This window comes from Vipera ursinii, assembly GCF_947247035.1.
Source record: "Vipera ursinii genome assembly, chromosome: 5".
Lineage (NCBI taxonomy): Eukaryota > Metazoa > Chordata > Lepidosauria > Squamata > Viperidae > Vipera > Vipera ursinii.
Window position 1 is genome coordinate 2608900 of NC_139518.1, and position 22500 is coordinate 2631399.

General features: G+C 45.5%; 1 protein-coding gene across 1 annotated transcript in view; it reads right to left on the reverse strand.

Annotated features, from left to right (window-relative positions):
* The window catches only part of LRCH3 (leucine rich repeats and calponin homology domain containing 3), a 109434-nt gene that overhangs the window by 67024 nt on the left and 19910 nt on the right, over positions 1 to 22500 (reverse strand). Inside the window, exons 2-3 of the mRNA XM_083364855.1 lie at positions 6060 to 6204; positions 974 to 1010 (exon numbers count right to left, since the gene is read on the reverse strand). Of these exons, the coding sequence (XP_083220981.1) occupies positions 974 to 1010; positions 6060 to 6204 (182 nt within the window). The remainder of the gene's footprint in view (positions 1 to 973; positions 1011 to 6059; positions 6205 to 22500) is intronic.

A 22500-nucleotide genomic window follows, 5' to 3' on the forward strand; every position in this document is an offset into this window, starting at 1 on the left:
AAAGAAGGAAGGAAGGAGAGAGGGAAGGAGGAAGGAAGGAAGGAGGGAGGGAAGGAGGGAGGGAGGGAGGAAGGAGGGAGGGAGGGAAGGAAGGAAGGAAGGAAGGAGGGAGGAAGGAAGGAAGGAAGGAGGGAGGGAGGAAGGAAAGAAGGAAGGAAGGAAGGAAGGAAGGAAGGAGGAGGGAAGGAAGGGAGGGAGGGAGGAAGGAGGGAGGGAGGGAGAAAGGAAGGAAGGAAGGAAGGAAGGAGGGAGGGAGAGAGGAAGGAAGGAAGGAAGGAGGGAGGGAGGGAGGGAGGAAGGGAGGGAGGGAGGAAGGAAGGAAGGAAGGAAGGAAGGAAGGAAGGAAGGAAGGAAGATTAGGTATGCTCAGCACGCTGAGTTACTTCCACAGTAAGAAAGGAAGGAAGGAAGGAAGGAAGGAAGGAAGGAAGGAAGGAAGGAAGGAAGGAAGGAAGGAAGGAGGGAGGGAGAGAGGAAGGAAAGGAAGGAAGGAAGGAAGGAGGGAGGGGAGGGAGGAAGGAAGGAAGGGAGGGAGGAGGAAGGAAGGAAGGAAGGAAGGAAGGAGGGAGGGAGAGAGGAAGGAAGGAAGGAAGGAAGGAAGGAAGGAGGGGGAGGGAGGGAGGGAAGGGAGGGAGGGTGGAGGAAGGAAGGAAGGAAGGAAGGAAGGAAGGAAGGAAGGAAGGAAGGAAGATTAGGTATGCTCAGCACGCTGAGTTACTTCCACAGTAAGAAAGGAAGGAAGGAAGGAAGGAAGGAAGGAAGGAAGGAAGGAAGGAAGGAAGGAAGGAAGATTAGGTATGCTCAGCACGCTGAGTTACTTCCACAGTAAGAAAGCCTGGATAAAAATCCCAACTATTCAAATTTACCACGGATGCTATATACAGCCTGCGTTTGTCCGAGAAGATCACGATGGATGCTAAAACTGAACGGACGAGTGTAGAAGTCAAGGACCGTGACCACGTGGGCTACTGACCCACAAACGTTCGGTGTTGTCACTTGTCGGCTGGCTTCTGGAGGAAGCCAAAATGGAGGCTGAAAACAACACGGCCAGTCTTGCGGAAAGTTAGCGCCAAGGCCTCGAAAGGCTTCTGCTACAGAGCGGTCTCAAGTCTCAGGAAATGTCAGGATGTGGGTTGTTGTGTTTTTGTTGTTGTTGTTGTTGCAGCCAGCTGGTTCCTTGGGAAAAGGCAAATGCGGAGTCGCTGAGCTTGAAACTCAAAGCAGCTTGTTCAGTGGATCCCTAACAGGATCGAGAGGGACATTTCGGAAGGAAACGGCACCAGCAAGCCACCAGGTCCTGGGATCCTTTTGACGTGAAATTGCTTTGGGGAAAAGGATTCTTAGCCTTCCCTCTTTAGCCGAGGTCAGCTAGCAGGACAGCACAAATATTTTGAAGGGGAAGCAGTATCGGAAGTTGTCCCCTGACTCATATCCTTTTTTTAAAAAAAAAAAATTGAAAGGAAACCTGCTGTAAAGGACAAAGGAAGTTAAGGCACAACTAAATCGCCGAAAGATCAAGTTAAGACCAAGTCTGGTTCTTTTGCGGCTAGCTGGAGTACAGAATGACAGAGTCGGAAGGGACCTCGGAGGTCATCTAGTCCAGGGCTTTTCAAACTTTTCACCCATTGTACCACTTTTAGGATACGGCAACATCCGAGGACCACCAGTCGCCTAGCAAGGTGTCAAAAACGATGACAAAAAAAAAAAAAGGAAAAAAAAGGGATGAAGTACAGGTAGTCCTCGACTTACAACAGTTCGCTTGGTGACTGTTCGAAGTTACAAGGGCCCTGAAAAAAGTTCCCTCCGAGCCACAGCCGAGCAAGACACCTGCCTGCCCGCCCAGCGGCACTCTTCCTCCTGTCCGAGGTGTTCATTGTTGTGAGCATTTCTGTTGAGGATTGGCAGTGGGGGTGGGGGGTGTTTGGATTTTATTCCCCCCCCCCCAAATCTGCTGGGTGGATGCAGCAGGTTTTGGTCACTTCACATGACCCTGGGACACTGTGACCGTCATAAATATGAATCAGTTGCCAAGCATCTGGATGTAAATCAGAAGACCCTGGAGATGCTGCAACATTCCAGCTGATCGGCGCCTCTTCTGGGCTCAGAAGCGCCAGGATTAGCGCTGAGCTCCAGCTGGATCCTGGCGCTGATCCTGGCGCTTCCGCTGAGCCCCGACAGCCCTGCAGCTCCAGCCGTCTCTCGTTCCGGCTTGTGCAGTGCTGCCACCGGTTCAGCTCATTCCCCTCCCCCGCTGCCACTTTTTCTAGGATGGCCGCGTACCACCTGCCAGGTGCCAATGTACCACAGGTGGTACCCGTACCACTGGTTGAAAAGCCCTGGACTAGTCCAACCCCCTGCTCAGGCAGGAGACCCAATACCATTTCAGACAAATGGCTGTCCAGTCTCTTCTTGAAAGCTTCCAGTGTTTCACAACTTCTGGAGGCAAGGAGTTCCACTGGTTAATTGTTCTGACTGTCAGGAATTTTCTCCTTAATTCCAGGTTGCTTCTCTCCTTGACTAGTTTCCATCCGTTGCTTCTTGTGGTGCCTTCAGGGGCTTTGGAGAAGAGCTTGACTCCCTCTTCTTTGGGGCAGCCCCTGAGATACTGGAAGACTGCTATCCTGTCCCCCCTCGTCCTTCTCTTCATTAAACCAGACATAGCCAATTCCAGCCACCGTTCCTCATATGTTTTAGCCTCCAGTCCCCTGATCATCTTTGTTGCTCTTCTCTGCCATTTTTCTAGAATCTCAACATCTTTTTTGTATCGTGGCAACCCAAACTCCACGCAATATTCCAAGTGTGGCCCTTACCGAGGCATTGTAAAGAGGTATCGCTACCTCGCCTGCTCTTGATACAAAAACAAACCACCTTTTACACAAAACACTTTTTCACCGAACGTAGCCTATTGCAAAAGCTGGTATGCTGTAAGGGGGGGGGAGTATAAAGCTCTGCCATGAAAAAAACAGCAAGGATCTCAACTGCTCGCTGGAGGATAATTATGTACAAAGACCTAAGTGCAAAACCAGCAGTGTTTATCTACATCACTCGGCCCCGAAAAGTCCCAACATTTTTAGAAAGCAAATCGTTATCTCCAGGGGGGGGGAAGAAAAAAAAAAGTTGAAATCTTGAGAGAGCGTTCCTAAACTGTGGAAATCCATCTGGCAACGAAACAGCCTAAAGTAAAAGCTAAACGAAGAACAGGCCTGACATGTTTTCCCCAGATGAAGAATCATCAAAAAAAAAAAAAAAAGAGGTGTCCCAAATTAGTTGGGCTTTCAATTTCCACGTGGAAGGAGGAATCTGCACAGCAGGAAAATACGTTTTGTTTCAGGTGTGGAAATGAAACAGACCCACTCAAAACTAGATGGACCGGTCAAGCCGGGCCCCTATTTCACCAAAAAGGGAAAGGTAAAGATTCCCCCGCACACGCGTGCTAGTCGTTTCCGACTCTAGGGGCCGGTGCTCATCTCCGTTTCAAAGCCGAAGAGCCAGCGCTTGTCCCAGGACGTCTCCGTGGTCATGTGGCCGGCATGACTAGACGCCAAAGGCGCACGGAGCGCTGTTACCTTCCCACCGGAGTGGTCCCTATTTTTCTACTTGCATTTTTACGTGCTTTCGAACTGCTAGGTTGGCAGAAGCTGGGACGAGTAACAGGCGCTCACTCTGCTACGCGGCACTCGGGATTCGACCCGCCAAACCGCCGACCTTCCGATCGACAAGCTCAGCGTCCTAACCCACTGAGCCACCGCGTCCCTTCATTTTACCAAGGACACGCTCAAATCACTCACATTTTATTTTGAATGCAGAACGCTTGAAACGGCCCCTTATCTCATCTTCGGAATGTCCCGTTTCAACAATACCAGGCAAGTCCTCGAGTTACGACCACAACTGAGCCCAACGTTTATGTTGCTAAGTGAGACATCGGTTAAGCGAGCTTTCCCCCCCATTTTATGACCTTTCTTGCTACGATTGTTAAGTGAATCATTACAGTAATAATAATAATAATAATAATAATAATAATAATAATAATAATAATAATGATGATGATGATGATGATGATGATGTTGGAAGGGACCTTGGAGGTCATCTAGTCCAACCAGTTGGTTACACTGGTAACATTGTGGTTAAATGAATCTGGCTTCCTCAATGACTTGGCTTTTCAGAAGGTCGCAAAAGGGGATCACGTGACCCCGGGGGACACGGCGACCGTCACAAATACGAGACAGTTGCCAAATGTATGAATTTTGACCACCCGAACGTGGAGGTGCTGCAACGGTCGTTAAGTGCGAAAGACGGTCGTTCAGTCCTTTTTCAGGGCTGTTTTGTAACTTTGAACACTCACTAAATGAACGGATGTAAGTCGAGGACTGTCTGTACAACCAAAGGGACAAGCTCACTCGAAATTGCCACTGTTCAAAACAGGCAAGTTTTGTTCTTGGGATCAGAACGAAACGGCGTTTTTTTCGCTCCAACTTCAAAACTAACTTTTGAAACACAGGAGTCTCTTTCCAAGCCTGGTCCCTAAATGGGGCCATTTTCAAATCTGGAACCGTTTGCGCCGTTTGGGACCAGGAGACATGAGTTTTCTTTCCCATCCAGGCCACTTCAAATGGCTTTTTGAAATATGACACGGCTTGCGCCGTTTCGTTCAAACCCTTAACGCAGAAAACCTTTCAAAACAGCTATTTTGCTTCAGGCATGTTTGGTTGAAACCAAGAGGCAGTGTTTGATACAACACAGACCAAAGTGTTTAGGACTTTAGCCGTTTAAGGCAGCGACTTGAATTAAAACCGGAAACAAATCAGAAACAACTTTGTTAATACAGAAACGCTATAGTGGGTTTATTGTTAGGCAGAAGAACCTTAAGGCTGCACACCCAATGAGGAACGTGAATAAGATCTGGAAAAGCAGAGATACTGATATAAATGCAGGAAGCGGGCTAGTGAGAGCAACGGTCTTCCTTATAATAGTGCAGGGGTCTTCAAACTTGGCCCTTTCATGACTTGTGGACTACAACTCCCAGAATTCCTCAGCCAATCTCCTGCTCATGCAGGAGACCCTACACCCACACCAGTTCAGACAAAGGGGCTGTCGAGTCTCTTCTTAAAAACCTCCAGTGTTGAAGCACCCACAACTTCTGGAGGCAGGTGGTTCCACTGGTTAACTGTTCTGAACTCTCAGGAAATTTCTCCTTAGTTCTAGCTTGGTTCTCTCCTTAATTACTTTTTACTTTAACTCATTTTTAATATCTGTATTTATTGTTTTTAGCTGGGCATATGTTTAATTTTCTTTTAACTTTTGTATTTTTGTATTTTTTTATATATCTGCCCTGTTCACCACCCTGAGTCCTTCGGGAGAAGGGCGGTATATAAATAAAATTATTATTATTATTATTATTATTATTATTATTATTATTATTATTATTATTATTATTATTATTATTATTATTTATTTATTTATTTATTTATATTTTATTTTTTATTTATTTTAATTCCATTTATATCCCGCCCTCCTCCGAAGACTCAGGGCGGCTTACAAACTTAGCAGTAGCCTTCATTCTATGTATATGCCTGCTTATTAGGGCTTTCACACACATACCCCAAACGGCATTATTACAAAGTTATTCCATCTATTGTTTCTTGCCCTCCCTTCTGCTGCGTTGGAGAACAGGTGGACCCCCCCTCTTATCTGTGGCAGCCCCTCAAATATTGGAACACTGTTATTATGTCCCCCCTCGTCCTTCTTTTCACTGAACTAGGAATACCCAATTCCAGCTAGCGTTCTTTATATGTTTGAGCCTCCAGTCCCCTGATCATCTTTGTTGCTCTTCTCTGTACTCTTTCTAGAGTCTCGACATCTTTTTTATTTACATCGTGGTGACCAAAACTGTCTGCAGTACTCCAGGTGTGGCCTCACCAAGGCCTTGTAAAGTGGTATTAACCCCTCACGTGATCTTGATTCTATCCCTCTGTTTAGTGCAGCCTAGCACCGTGTTGGCATTTTTTTTTGGCAGCCAAGGATGGCATAGCGGGAGAAGGGGGTGGTGTGACATGATTTACCTGATGTTCAAAAATGTTAAGGACTGCAAGTTCAGGATGGCTTCTGGAATATAACGAATGCAGTTCTGGTACAAATTCAAGCTTTCGAGGGAAACGAAGAGGCAAGCTTCTTGCGGCAACTCGGAGAATCGGTTCCGTGATAAATCTGAAAGAGAAGGAATCGAGAAGACGACCCAAGTGAGCGTTAAGCACATCAAGATAGAGATGGGACAACAACAACGACAATCAGATCTGCCCGTCCCAGGCCCTTGAGAAGGGCTCAACGGACAAACAAAAGTAGCAAGATCCATTTTTGAAGATCTGGCTGACTGCGCGACGGACCACAATAATAATGAACCGCAATATGGGTAGTTCTTGACTTAGGAGCACAACCAAGGCTAAAATTTCTGTTGCTAAGCAAGACAGTTGCTTTAGCAATGAGGTTTGCCTCGTTTTACGACCTTCCTTACCCCGACTGTGAAGTGAATCGCTGCAGTTGTTAAGTTTAGTGACATGGTTGTTAAGTGAATCTGGCTTCCCCATTGACTCGGCTTGTCAGAATCGTAAGACCCCCCCGGGACGATGCAACCGTCATAAATATGAGCCAGTTGCCAAAGCATCCCAATTTTTGATCGCGTGACCCTGGGGATGCTGCGACGGTCGTAAGCGGGAAAACCTTTTCTCAGTGCCATTTGGAACTTCAAACGGTCATATAATAATAATAATAATAATAATAAAAATTGTTAGTCAAGGAATACCTGTGATAATAAAAGGTAAAGGTAAAGGTTCCCCCGCACACGCGTGCTGGTCGTTTCCGACTCTAGGGGCCGATGCTCATCTCTGTTTCAAAGCCGAAGAGCCAGCGCTTGTCCGAGGACGTCTCCGTGGTCATGTGGCCAGCATGACTAGTCACCAAAGGCGCACGGAGCGCTGTTACCTTCCCACCGGAGCGGTCCCTATTTTTCTATTTGCATTTTTACGTGCTTTCGAACTGCTAGGTTGGCAGAAGCTGGGACAAGTAACAGGCGCTCACTCTGTTACGCGGCACTCAGGATTCAACCCGCCAAACTGCCGACCTTCTGATCGACAAGCTCAGCATCCTAACCCACTGAGCCACCGCGTCCCTATAACCTGTGATAATAATAGTAGGCTAAAGTGCTCTGGGTCTTCAGAATTCAAACAGACAAGCACCTGTCACAAGTCTTGACACGAAAGAGAAAAAAGTCTAGACCAGGGGCCCTCAAACTTGGCCACTTTTAAGACTTGTGGACTTCAACCCCCAGAATTCTCTAGCCAGCCATGCTGGTAGAAATACATGCTGGCTGGGGAATTCTGGGAGTTGAAGTCCACAAGTCTTAAAAGTGGCCAAGTTTGAGGACCCCCTGGTCAAGATCGGGGAGGTGGCAGTAACTAGACACAGCCGATCAGAAGGAAAAGAACTGGAGAAGGTAACAAAATACAAAGACCTGCCAATGGAAGTCGAACGAGAGTGGCAAAAGATGTCAAAGGTAGTTCCGACGGCAATAAGCGCCTTAGGGTTTGATCCCAAAACATCTGGAGCACAATTCCAACGTCGCCGGCATTGCCAAAATCAAAATTTCCCTCAGTCAAAAGGCAGCTTCTCTTGGAATAGGTCACCTCCTGCAGTGATACGTTTTAACACCATCAAACCGCAGCCACCCGCATATCCCATGTCTTTGGGCAGGGCTTGATTTAGTGGACAAAAACACCAAACCGCGTGTGACGAACCCTCATACTAAATCACAAAACATAAAGACCTGCAAACAGAGGTAGAACGACTGTCGCAAAAGAAAGCTAAGGGGGTACCAATGGCGAAAGGCGCCCTGGGTGCAAGTTCAAAGCATCTGGAGCGCCACCTGAACGCCATCAGCCTTGACAACATCACTGCCGAGTCGACTGCAACACACAGCTTTTACATCCTGCGACGATCCCTTTAACCCCACCAACCAGCAACATCTGCCCATCGGAGGTCCTCGGGAAGGACTGGACGGGTGTGCGAAAACGCCCAATCCAGTCTAAACATCTGGCTGACTGTGGGACGAAGCCCAGTACTTCCACTCCACAATGAGATTTAGTTTCAAGTGATCACTGTCAACGTAATGACCGTCTGCTGCAACGAGATGACGGGTTTCCCAAAATAGAACAGGTCACAATATAGCTTCTTAGGGCAATACGGCAAATTTAGCCAAAATAAATAATAAATAAATAAATAAATTCGCTCGGCGTAAACCAGCTTTCCCCAACAAGATGCCCACAACTCCTAATCGCTCTCAGGAAGCAGAGCCAGCAGGCATGTTAAATCGATCTTAAAAATCAATCGCTTTTGGCCAACTTTCCTAAAAGTTCAGCGAAAGACAGGAGTCTGGGACTGCTATGCCACCCGTTCTTATGGACTTGAGCAAAAGGCAGCAAGGGGTTTTTTTTTCTGAATACAGCCAGTCCTCCACTTAACAACACCTTGTTTAGTGACCATTCAAAGTTACAACAGCACTGGGGAAAAGCGACCCAGGGCCGTTTTGCACACGTACGGCCGTTGTAGCGTCCCCGTGATCAAAATTCAGGCGTTTATCTATAAGCAATGGCCGTGTCCCGGGGGTGGGCTGGGGTGGGGGATGTCCACGTGACCCCTTTGCGACCTTCTGACCAGCAAAGCCAATGGGAGAAGCCAGATTCACTTAAGACCCGTGTGACTAAACTTAACAACTGCAGCGTTTCACTTTTAAAAAAAACTGTGGCAAGGAAGGCCGTAAAACGGGGCACACCTCGCTTCGCGACTGTCTCGCTTAGCGACGCTGATCTGGGGGCTCAGTCGTGGTCTTAACGCATTGTCTCTTTTCTGGACTGACCGTTCGAGCCGCTGCCCTTTTATTTTTGTCGGAACGCGGCAAACTCAGCACCTTACACGGGAACCGCTGTTCGGAGCTTGAATCCAAAGGGGTTTCTCCTTACACGCGCCGCCCGTACGAAGAGGCTGCCCGAAAAGTCGGCTAAGGGCTGTCGCGGATTTCAGCCGTCGGCAGGATAAATGCACCGAATCAATAGACAGGCAGGTGTCCGTGTGCTCCCCTCTCTCGTACCCCGTGGCTCAATATTTTAACCCAAATTCCCAATGATGTTGGCTTTCATCCTTTCCTTTGATCTTTCCTTTCTTTTTCTTTTTTCCATCCGGGTCTTTTGCAGACTTAAGTCTTCGCTGCTAAAGGATCAAGGCAGAGGAGTCGATATCATTCCGGCCTGAACTAGCGAGGCACGGGATCAACTGGGGGGAAAAAAAAGACTTCGATTTGCCGGAGTATTTTCCTCCGTTGGTGCGGCAAGGGTTGAAACCAAGTCTCTTGCAATAAATACTACGCGGCCCCGTGCTTGGAGGATTTCCTGAAATGGAAGAACGGGGTTGACCTCACGCATCCCTTCTCGTTGCTCAAGGGAGGAATGCTAGGGATGGCTTCGAAAATACGCAATTTAAATCCACTTCTGAAGCAACAGCGTTTCTCCAGCCCACTCTTTTACCCACCCACCCCACCCCCCCCGTTCGGACCTAACAGTGTAGGTAATCCTCGACGTACGACCACAACGGAGCCCCCCCCAAATTTCTGTGGCCAAGCAAGACAGATGTGAATTTCGCCCCACTTTACGACCTTTTCTTGCCAACAGATTTAATTTAATTTAATTTTATTAAATTTATATACCGCCCTTTCCCGAAGGACTCAGGGCGGTTTACAGGGTATTTAAAATCAAACAGTACAAAATACAAAAGTTAAAAAAAAACAATTAAAAAAGATTAAATTATCCCTTAACTAAAAACCTCAGTTAAAAATTCTCAGCCTGGGCCGGAGAGCTCAAAGAGCCAGGTCTTCAGGTCCCGACGGAATGAACGGAGGTCGGGGGCAGTCCTAAGCTCCACGGGCAGCTGGTTCCACAGGGCAGGCGCACCCACTGAGAAGGCCCTCCACCTGGGTGTTATCCGCCAGCAATCTTTTACCGGCGGCACCCTGAGAAGGCCCTCCCTGTTCGAGCGCACTGGACGAAGGGGGTTTGATGCTGGCAGGAGGTGTTCCCTCAAATATCCCGGACCCTCGCCATTTAGGGCTTTATAGGTCATCACCAGCACCTTGAATCTCACCCGGAGGGCAACCGGAAGCCAATGCAGCTCGCGGAGTAGAGGTGTTACACGGGAGTATCGGGAAACCCCCATCACAACTCGCGCGGCCGCATTCTGCACCAGCTGGAGCCTCCGAATGGTCCTCAAGGGCAGCCCCATGTAGAGAGCGTTGCAGTAGTCTAACCAGGAGGTCACGAGAGCATGGGTGACTATGCGTAGGGCATCTCGGTCCAGGTAGGGTCGCAACTGGCGCACCAGGCGAACCTAGGCAAAAGCCCCCCTGGTCACGGCTCCTATATGGTCTTCAAAATTGAGCTGTGAATCCAGGAGGACGCCCAAGTTGCGAGCCCTATCGACGGGGGGGTAACACCTCCCGTTTAGACTTATGTTATGTAAATCGCCGCAGTTCTTCAGTTACTAACATGGTTCTGAAGTAAAATTGGCTTCCCCACTGACTCTGTCAGAAGGTTGCAAAAGGTGCTCAAGTGACCGTGGGTGGGGTGGGGTGGAACACTGCGACCGTCGTAAGTGTGAACCAACTGCCAAGCATCTGTCTGAATTTTCATCACGTGACCCTGGGGATGCTGCAACGGCCGTGCGAAACGTGACCGTAACTCAACTTTTTCCAGTGCCGTTGTAACTTCCAACGGTCACTGAATGAAGTGCTGTAAGTTGAGGACTACCTGTGCCAAATACTATCCTGAATGTTAATTACTCGAAGAAACTTTAAATAGGTCTCTCTCTCTCTGATTTTTTCTTTCTCAAAAACTGCAGAAGAAACAAAGATTTGCTTTTTCAAATCAAAAATTTGTCAAGAAAGAGCAGCTTGGGCCGCAGGTCTGTAAGATTCCCTATTTGATTTTATGTTTTTATTTATCTTTTTTTAAAATAAATAAATAAATAAATAATCTTGTTGCATTCTTGGGCTATGAAGTTGAAATGCTCCAGAAGAATTCTGCTACCCACACCAGACTATTTCAAGGACACCGTTTCAGAATAAATGGGCCTTTGCTGGCTTCAATTATAACAAGGCCTGTAAACTCAGGACAAAACTTGCTAACAAGGCCATTAAGTTCCGTTTTGCAAAAGCCACATTTCTGGAAAATGTATTCAGGCTGCCGTTTGGGGGGACACAGATGCATCCCAGATGAGAAACGGTTCAGTCGGGGCTTTGGCTAAAAACGTTTGTTACGGTGAGTTTCGCTAGAAGAAAAAAAGCAAATTATTTTTGCCAAGATAAAAAAAATTCCAGCCTGTTGTGGCACGTTGCAAGGTAATGCCGCAGGACCTGCTGGAAATTATGTTATTGTAAGTGGTCAGTTTTATTAACTCCTCAGTCTCAAATGGAAAATTGCCTTCCTGTTTAGAGTCAAGTCTCCCAGGACAAAATGGCTGGCTCTCTTGATAAAAGTGTGTGGACCATTAAGACTGGAGGCTAAAACATATAGGGAACGGTTGCTGGAATTGGGTATGTGTAGTTTAACGAAGAGAAGGGTGAAGGGGGATATGATAGCAGTGTTCCAGTATCTCAGGGGCTGCCCCAAAGAAGAGGCAGTCAAGCTCTTCTCCAAAGCGCCCGAAGGCAGGAGAAGAAGCAACGGATGGAGAAACTAATCCAGGAGAGAAGCAACCTGGAACTAAGGAGAAACTTCCTGACAGTGAGAACAATTAACCAGTGGAACTCCTTGCCTCCAGAAGCTGTGAAAGCTCCAACACTGGAGGTTTTCAAGAAGAGACTAGACAGCCATTTGTCTGAAATGGTATAGGGTTTCCTGCCTGAGCAGGGGGTTGGACTAGATGACCTCCAAGGTCCCTTCCAACTTTATTATTATTATTATTATTATTATTATTATTATTATTATTAATAATAATAATAATAATAATAATAATAATAATAATTATTATTATTATTATTATTATTATTATTATTATTATTATTTTATTTATTTATTTATTTATTTTAATTCCATTTATATCCCGCCCTTCTCCGAAGACTCAGGGCGGCTTACAAGCTTAGCAGTAGCCTTCATTCTATGTATATGCCTGCTTATTATTATTATTATTATTATTATTATTATTATTATTATTATTATTATTATTATTATTATTATTATTCAGACCCTTGCTTCTATGTTTTGAGAAGATTTGAGAATTATGGATAAATAGATATATTTGAAGTGTGGGGTCCTTAGTGCTTTCTGAGCCTGGCTGTTTCCTTGCAGATATTTCATTACCCAACTAGGTAACATCATCAGTGCTAGAAACCCCAAGTTAGGAGCTTTCCTTCTGTGCCACGGCCCTCTAGCAGAGGGGTCTCCAAACGTGGCAAACTTTAAGATATGTGGACTTCAGCTCTCAGAATCCCCCAGCCAGCCATGCTGGCTGGGGGATTCTGGGAGTTGAAGTCCACAAGTCTTGAAGTTGACAAGTCTCTAGATCTCCGTTCTAGAAGACCAAATGTCCGTGGAGATTCTCAGTCATCCACATCACGGCTGCGCCAAAGGTGCTTTGCCAAGAGGCAACTGGACGTTCTTAGTTTTTCCTTCTTTCCACCCAAGAACCTTCTTCAGTTCCGACAGTCAACAGTCTTGGATGAGAAGAATCGAGGAGAGAAAAGCATCTTATAACCAAGGAGACACTTGCCGATAGTTAGAACAATCAAATCAGTGGAACAGCCTGCCTCCAGAAGTTGTGAGTGCCCCAACAATGGAGGTTTTTAAGAAGAGTCTGGACAGCCATTTGTCGGAAATGGTTTTGGCCCGGTCTCCTGCCTGAGCGGGGGGTTGGACTAGAGGACCTCCCAGGTCCCTTCCAACTCTGTTATTGTGTTACTCTGAGAAGCGAATACTGCATCCAGTTTTGGTCACCACAATGTAAAAAAGATGTCGAGACTCTAGAAAGGGTACAGAGAAGAGCAACAAAGAGGATCAGGGGACTGGAGGCTCAAACATACAACGAACGGCTGATGGAATTGGTTATGTCTAATTTAACGAAGAGAAGGATGAGGAGTGACAGGATAGCAGCGTTCCAATATCTCAGGGGCTGCCCCAAAGAAGAGGCAGTCAAGCTATTCTCTAAAGCACCTGAAGGCACCACAAGAAGCAACAGATGGAAACGAATCAAGGAGAGAAGCAACCTGGAATTAAGGAGAAATTTCCTGAAAGTGAGAACAATTAACCAGTGGAACAACCTGCCTCCAGAAGTGGTGAATGCTCCAACACTGGAAGTATTTAAGAAGAGACTGGACAGCCATTTGTCGGAAATGGTATAGGGTTTCCTGCCTGAGCAGGGGGTTGGACTAGATGACCTCCCAGGTCCCTTCCAACTTATTATTATTATTGTTATTATTGTCTCCAAGGAAAAACAAGGGGGGAAAAATCCAGTTGCCTCTTGAGAAAGCGCCTTTGGGACATCTTGCCCAAGATTTATGGAAAGGAAAGAAGGCTAGCACCAGTTTCATAGCATCATAAAAGTTGAGACCACCCAGTCTCCACCTAGAACTATTTCCCCCACTCTCTTTTCCAAGAATCTGAGAATATTTACGGCCCCTATCTTGGACAACTTTTGATTTAACACTAAGTAGGATGCTGTGGGACAGTCGGAGACGTTCTACTATTGGCAAAAGGCTCTCGCGCGTTTATTCAATCACGGTGCCCCAACTATCTCCCTGAAAATTAGTGGAAGTTCATCTAAGGCAGTTGCAACTATCCAGATGTCAGCCAAGCGTTGCTTATTAGCTCCATTCCCTTTTCCATGTCTGGCTAAATCCAATAATTCAAGGGCGTGCTGTTTCAGCCGATGGTCAACCCACTCCGGCAGTTTGTGCAATTCCAGCATTACTGGTATGTCAAGGATGTGGTTATTTTGTCTACTTCACAGGTGGGAATGCAAAAAAACAACAACAACAACAAAAAACCACTTAGGGCAGTCGCTTTATTTTGGACACCACAAAAAACTATCAGTAAATTTATCAGGAAACCAAGCTCTTAAGTTGTGCCTGACACCATCATAAAAGCCACAAATGACAAATAAACGGGAGAAGCTGAACAGATGTGCATCTATAAACATCTGGAGGGTGCAGTTCCCAGTTGCCTTATCCTGGAATGCTTTTTTTTTTTTTAAAAAAAACTGACAAGTGTCACACAGTGCCCCTCTACAGATTTTACCATTCAAAAGGAGCCCATTCTATCCCTGAGTTACGACGATTCATTTAGTGACCGTTCAGAATCACAGCGGCACGGAAAACAGTGACTTACGATCGTTTTTCACACTTTAGGACCATTGCGCCATCTCCGTGGTCGTGTGATCAGGATTCAGATACTTGGCCACGGACTCGTATTTATGACGGTCGCAGTGCCCCGGGGTCGTGAGATTCCCCTTTTGGGAACTTCTGCCAAGCAAAGTGACAAGGGGAAGGCAGAGTCTCTTCGCAACCCTGCTACTAACTTCCCATCTGCAGTGATTCAGTTAATATCTGTGGCAAGAATGGTCATAGAAGGGGGGCAAAATCCACTTAACAAACTGTCTCGCTTAGCAACATACATTTTGGGCTCAGCTGTGGTCTTAAGTCGAGGACCCCCTATAGTCCCTCAGCTTCTCTGTGGTTCCCATATTTACGACTATGCAAAGCTTAACATTCTTGAAACCACCCCCCAAAAAATTTATTAGAGCCAAGGAGCAAAAAATGCTATCTTACGTGTGGAAAAAGGTGTGGTTTTATTGGGATAGGACAGGGGTAGGCAACCTTGGCTCTTTTATGACTCGTTGGACTTCAACTCCCAGAATTCCTCAGCCAGCATGGCTCAGCTTGGAAACCTCTCTCTTTTCCCTCAGCATGGCCGGCTTAGGAATTCTGGGAGTTGAAGTCCACAAGCCATAAAGTGGCCTAGGCCTAGGCCAGGGGTAGGCAACCTTGGCTCTTTTATGACTCGTGGACTTCAACTCCCAGAATTCCTCAGCCAGCATGGCTCAGCTTGGAAACCTCTCTCTTTTCCCTCAGTGTGGCCGGCTTAGGAATTCTGGGAGTTGAAGTCCACAAGCCATAAAGTGGCCTAGGCCTAGGCCAGGGGTAGGCAACCTTGGCTCTTTTATGACTCGTGGACTTCAACTCCCAGAATTCCTGAGGCAGCTGGACATATGGCTGCCCAGTCTCTTCTTAAAAACCTCCAGTGTTGGGGCACTCACAACTTCTGGGGGCAAGGAGTTCCACTGGTTAATTGTTCTCACTGTCAGGAAATTCCTCCTTAGATTGCTTCTCTCCTTGATTAGTTTCCACCCATTATTTCTTGTCCTGCCTTCTGGTGCTTTGGGGAATAGCTTGACTGCCTCTTCTTTGGGGCAGCCCCTGAGATACTGGAACGCGGCTATCATGTCCCCGCTCGTCCTTCTCTTCATTAAACTAGACATCCCCAATTCCAGCAACCGTTCCTTGTATGTTTTAGCCTCCAGTCCCCTGATCCTCTTTGTTGCTCTTCTCTGTACTTTTTTTTTACTTTATTTTTTTAAAATAATATTTTATTAATTTTCCAATTTTACATTTGAGTATTTAAAAAAGCAACCTGGAGACTGGTTTAATCAATAGTTCAATAACAAAATCTTTAGTGCAAATCTCAGGTTACAACATCAAATATTTCTTCTCTTTTCCCCTTAACATTTACTCTCTCGTATTCAAGCTAGTACAGTTCTAGTTATATCGATTCAATAAAAACATCATTATTACATTTATCAATAAATTTTTAGCTTGTACATCTCTCTTAATTACATTCAATCTTCGTAAACAATCCATATCCGGTCATTAATGTTTACCCAATTGTCGATTTCTCATCAATATTCCAATTCAACCTTTGATAATTTATAATTTTCAGGCGTTGGGTAACCAAGATTTCGCTTGTCTCACTTCGTAACAAAATATTTATTTTTATTTTTTATTTTTATTTTAATTCCATTTATATCCCGCCCTTCTCCGAAGACTCAGGGCGGCTTACAAGCTTAGCAGTAGCCTTCATTCTATGTATATGCCTGCTTATTAGGGCTTTCACACACACCCCAAGCGGCATTATTACAAAGTCAGCTTATTGCCCCCAACAATCTGGGTCCTCATTTTACCTACCTCGGAAGGATGGAAGGCTGAATATAATATAATCTCCCACTTTTTTTTTTACTTTTGAATTGCATTGTAAGGTGTCCAGAGTCACTCTTATCAGTGACATGAGCAGGCATAAAAATTTAATAAATAAGTAAATAAATAAATTCTACTCCATTACTAACTGGATGCTAAGCGGCCGAGGTTATAACGCCATTCTTATCCTGCAAATTATGTCTTCTGGCCCCTTCCAACAGAGCTCTGGATTTATAATCCCTTCTGCCCTTTAATGAATTCCAGCAAAACCTTCTATTAAGCTAGTAAATCAACGGCCGTTCAGTTCGGGCTCCCAGCCAAGGAGAGTCCAAGCAAACTTCTTTTTCAGGAAAAGAAAACGGAGGGAGCCAAGATGGCTAAAATAAGCTGAACGAAATAAATAAAGGCTGCGATACAGCAGCCGAGTCTGCCTCATCTGGTTTGCAAAACTCGGTACGACTAAAGGAAGAATTTTTGGAGGGAATAGAACAGCCTCGGCTATTTTTCAGTATTTTGCAGATCTCTAAATTGCTGCTTCACCATTTGGAGAAACAAAGCTCAGAACTTTACTGTAAAGCAAGAAAAATGTGCCTTTGTGTGTTTTTTTTCCTGTGAGCCCCCCCCCCCGCCCAAATGCAGTCTGTGTGTGTGTGTGTGTGTGTGCGCGTGCGCGCACGCACATGCACAGGACTTAAAATTAGACACTGGGAAGGAATGTTTTTAAGAGGTTTTCAAGCGTGTTTGCTTATGTAAAGCTGCACACAAAACTAATGGAAACAAACGTCGGGGAGATCAACCTACCGTTCATTCTTCAAAAGGAAGTTTAGCAAACCTTTAGAATAAGGTTTTGGAATCACAGCAAAGGAGTAGTAGACCATCTTCGACCAATAAGCTCTCAAGAGGCTTGTAGTTATTTATACTCAGTGCTTATTTTGTAAAAAAAACTCACACATGCCTTGCCTACCCTACAAGGTTCCATCCAAAAAAGGTGCCGGAACTCCGTTCTAAGAGTTCTATGACAAAAAAAGCCCTGGTTGTACTATGTTTTTGTTGCTTCCAGAAGCTGCAAAACACCAGTCGTATAGCCAGTTTGGTGTACCGGTTAAGATGGTGGCTTAGAAACCAGGTTCACCTCAGGCATGAAAGCCGGCTGGGTGACTCTGCGCCAATCCCCAGGAGGCGGTGAGTTCTAGTCCCACCCTAGGCATGAAAGTCAGCTGGGTGATTTGGGGCCAATCCCCAGGAGACGGTGAGTTCTAGTCCCGCCTGAGGCATGAAAGCCGGCTGGGTGACTCTGGGCCAATCACCAGGAGGCAGTGAGTTCTAGTCCCACCCGAGGCATGAAAGTCAGCTGGGTGATTTGGGGCCAATCCCCAGGAGACGGTGAGTTCTAGTCCCGCCTGAGGCATGAAAGCCGGCTGGGTGACTCTGGGCCAATCCCCAGGAGACGGTGAGTTCTAGTCCTGCCCTAGGCATGAAAGTCAGCTGGGTGATTTTGGGCCAGTCCCCAGGAAACGGTGAGTTCTAATCCCGCCTGAGGCATAAAAATCAGCTGGGTGATTTTGGGCCAAATCCCCAGGAGACTGTGAGTTCTAGTCCCGCCCTAGGCATGAAAGCCGGCTGGGTGATTCTGGGCCAGTCCCTCCCTCTCAGCCCAACTCACCTCAGAAAGTTGATGTTGTGGGGAAGAGAGGAGGAGGAGGAGGAGGCAGGAGTTCACCGCCTTCAGTAATTTATAAAGTAATAAAGGTGGGATAAATAATAATACACCCAGCAGTGTTTTTCCTTTAATTACACCGATGCACGTCAGCTGTAACGCACGTGAAGCCAAGCATAAAGCAGAAATGTTTAAAATTCGTTTGCAGTTGTCATCAAAGGCATGCGGATTACACATGATGAAGAAGCAGAGCTTTAGTAGATTAAGGCAAGGCAATCTGGAGACCCTAACAAAGGCCACTATTGTGTCGGAGCAGTCAATTGGGGCACACTTGCCAAATCACCCGTTTCTTCCCGGTACTGAATAACAACCGGTTAAATCTGCTCAGAAGTCGAAGAAGCCAACCTGGTGGGCACCTGTCACAATGACATCATGCCGAGCCTGTTCAAATATTAGGCTTAAAAAGTGGCGTCCCTTTTCTCTTCCCCAGAACGGTCGCAAAGGCCCTGACAAAAGCCTGGGGTTTCTGTTTGCAATCAACAGCAGCTCAATTTGGCCCAAATCTTCTAGTTGCAGTTAAACTCAACCAGGTTGGGTCGAAAAGGACCAACTTCCAAGTCACAGGCCTGGGTGTTGTTGTTGTTTTTTTTTAAAAAAAATATTGTCCTAAAGAAAAGATTCCTATAAGAGCCCAACTGTGTATTTCAAAAGAAGCCTTGAAAAACACGGCGACCCAGATTTATTTATTTATTTATTTTATTATATTTATATACCGCCCTTCTCCCGAAGGACTCAGGGCGGTGAACAGGGCACATATAAATAGAGAATACAAAAATTAAAAAGGATTAAATAATAGCCCAGATAAAGACAATGACAATATAAAAAAACCCCATTAAAAAACCTAACATCCCCCATCAGGCCAGGCCAGCTTGTTCAAATAAATGGGTCCAGGACCCATTTGACTCCAGGACCCCATGCCCAGTACAGAGAAGCCAGGGCAAGCGTCCTTTTAACTAACAACCGTTCGTTTAGGGACGGTTCAAAGTTACAACAGCGCTGGAAAAAAAGTGGCTTCTGACTGCTCCTCGCACTTCGGAGCCCCGTGGAGTCTCCGTGGCCACGTGATCAAATCCTAGGATGTCTGCAGCCCCCCTGGGTCACCGATCATCCATCTGTGACCTTCCCAGCCAGATTTTGGCAAGCAAAGTCCAGAGGTTGCAAGGTGGATGGGCTTAGGGACCCTGTGCTTCCCTTCACAAGTGATTTCTTCAACAATTGCGATAAGGAAAGGTCGTAAAAATGAGACACAACTCCTTTTAACAACCAGCTTGCTTAGCCATAGACATCCTGGCTCCAGCTGTCGTTGTGGGTCAAGGACTACGGATGCCTACTGGACCCCCCCCCAAAAAAAACCATAATTAACGGTCCTGAGGTGTTCGTGTTAGGGAAGGCAAGCCACACCGCAAAGACACACGCATATACACAGTCACACGTGCAACATTACAACTGAGTTTATTTCAAAAGTGGCAAAGATGCACTCGGATTCAACGCCTGCCTCCGGAAGCGGTGAATGCTCCAACGCTGGAGGTTTTTAAGAAGAGACTGGAGAGCCAATTTGTCTGAAATGGTAGAGGGTTGGTTTCCTGCCTGAGCAGGGGGTTGGACTAGATGACCTCCAAGGTCCCTTCCAACTTTATTACTACTATTACTAATCCAAAGTGCATTCCAGATTAATTAGGAGCCTGGAGAGTGAAACGTATGAAGAACGGCTGCAGGAATTGGGTATAGCCCAGGGGTAGGCAACCTTGGCTCTTTTATGACTCGTGGACTGGCTCAGGAATTCTGGGAATTGAAGTCCACGAATCATAAAAGAGCCAAGGTTGCCTATCCCTGGTATAGCCAGTCTAGAGAAAAGAAGGACTGGGGTGACATGATAGCAGCCTTCCAATCTCTCAGGGGCTGCCCCAAAGAAGAAGGAGTCAAGCTATTCTCCAAAGCGCCTGAAAGCAGGACAAGAAGCAACGGATGGAAACCCATCAAGGAGAGAAGTAACTTAGAACTAAGGAGAAATTTCCTGACAGTGAGAACAATTAACCAGTGGATTAATGGTACGGGGTCTCCTTCTTGAGCTGGGGGTTGGACTAGATGACCTCCAAGGTCCCTTCCGACTCCGATATTCCCTAATAAAACCCTTAGGGAACACTTAGTCCAGGATTTGTTCGTGAAAATGGTTGCCTCTAAATGTCAAAGGAACAGAAGGCCTTCAATCCATTATCAGCCCTTTTAGCCTCCAACATTACATGCTGGCTCCATACGGGGCGGTTTGGTGACCTGTCAGGTCACCAAATTGCCTTATTTTACTGTAGACTCTATTTGACTGCCTTATTTTACTGTAGACTCTGCGTAATGTCTTCCAAAGAATAGTAAGTATTGACAAGAAGGGCCAGAGGCCTGGGGTCTAATGGTCTCCTAAGGACTTCGCTCGTCCTGCTGACATAATCTTTTATAGAATAGGTCCCATTATAGTTTTATTTCTCCTGCCTTCCCTCCTCGGATCAGCTTTCAATAAGACAATTAACAGACATCCAGAAGAGAAATGGAAGGGGGCCAACTTACTATTATAGCACATGCAAAATAAATCCAATATTCCGACGTGAAATTAAATAGGCCAGACGAGCATTCAGGAAACATGTCCAAGCAATCAGCCACTGCTAACAAAAGCTGACATTCAGACAGTTTAAATTGCAAAGATCATCTTCAAGGAGCAACGCAAAAAAAAAAAACCACAAAAAAAACCGATGACTGGTTAAATAATTACCGGCATCTTGTATCGATTTTAAAACTCCCCTTTCGTATTAAAATGTCCTAAATCAAAGCGTGGCTTGGCTGAAATCAATAAGAGTGTGGAAGTCTATTTTGATAATAGGCCGTTCTTCACAATAAACGGACCCGTCAAATATGTCGACATAAAAGGTATCGGTTTAAAAGGCTCTGGGTCGGGAAGCAATGCAAGGAACAATTCGTTTCCAAATTTTGCAATGGTAATTATCTGCAACTTTATAATTTCAAAAAACAACAATAATAATAAACTTTAAATACAGTCTTCTTATATATAAACCAACCCAAAGTGTCTAAGCCAGGGGTAGGCAACCTTGGCTCTTTTATGACTCGTGGACTTCAACTCCCAGAATTCCTGAGCCAGCCATGCTGGCTCAGGAATTCTGGGAGTTGAAGTCCACGAGTCATAAAAGAGCCAAGGTTGCCTACCCCTGGTCTAAGCCATAGATTAAGGCAGTACTTCTCAACCTTGGCCACTTTGAAGACGTGTGGACTTCAACTCCCAGAATTCCCCAGCCAACCATGGGGAATTCTGGGAGTTGAAGCGCACACATTTTAAAGTGGTCACGGTTGGCAAGTAATGCATTAACTGGAATCTTCCTTCTTGTCTGCTTGCAAGGAGAAATCTACAGTGGCAAAAATGTTATCCTCACCAAGGGAATTTGCTTTGCTCTTAGCAACCCAGACCAACAACTCAAAGTTGCTGTTATCATTCATTCATTCATTCATTCATTCATTCATTCATTCGATTTCTATAGCCACCCAACTCAATCAGGTGACTCTGATCCACGTTTTAAGGATTTTCTAAGTTTATTTACCTACTGTCGCTCTTATTTTATTCACGCGCTCATTTATTCATTTCAGCTTATACGGCTACCTATCAGACAACCAAGTTCCGAGCAGACAAAACAGAGGTACATGTTATTAAAAAAAAAAAACTTGGAAGGAGGGGACACAACAGTGTGCAAATTCGTATCTCCCACCTCCCCACAGGGCAGGGATTGAAATTCCCTTCACATAAAACATTAATGCAGTGACAGCCCGTGGAACATCCTGGCTTGATGGCCGAGGAATCTCAGTTTAGCTTTAGTTACACAGTATTGTTCGCTGCATTAAACTTTAGATCAGAACGATCATTTATCCTTCTGCTTTATATGATGTACAAGCGTTAACTCCCAAACTGCTGTAAGCTGCATTGAATGTTTTAGTAGAAAAAGCATTTCAAAGTGTTTTTTTAAATAAACAGAAGCTTTCTCTTTCATCACCTTTTAACCAAAAATCAGAAGCTAATATTCAAGCGCAGAATAACAAGGTTCCTGTGTGAATTATGGACCAATTCAGACAAGCCACAATTGCAATTTCCTGTACCTAATATACATTTTGCCATTCACAAGAATGGGGGAATAGGCAGTGTTGTTCTTTTGATTTGTGACATGACACCTGACAAAGGCAGGGAAACAGTTTCTTTTAAATGGGTGTTTATTTTTTTTAGAAAAATAATAGCCAAGCAAGATTTCCTTGTAATGCAAAGATCTTTGTAGTTTTCCCCCCTATATTTCTAGAAATGATCTCGATTCGTTTTCTAAATCTTATTTTCGCATCCTCTGTAGGTAGTCCTCAACTTACGATCACAACTGAGTCATAAATTTCCCCTAAGCAAGACAGCTGTTACGTGAGTTTTGCCTCATTCTATGACCTCGCTTGCCAAAGCTGTCAAGTGAATCAC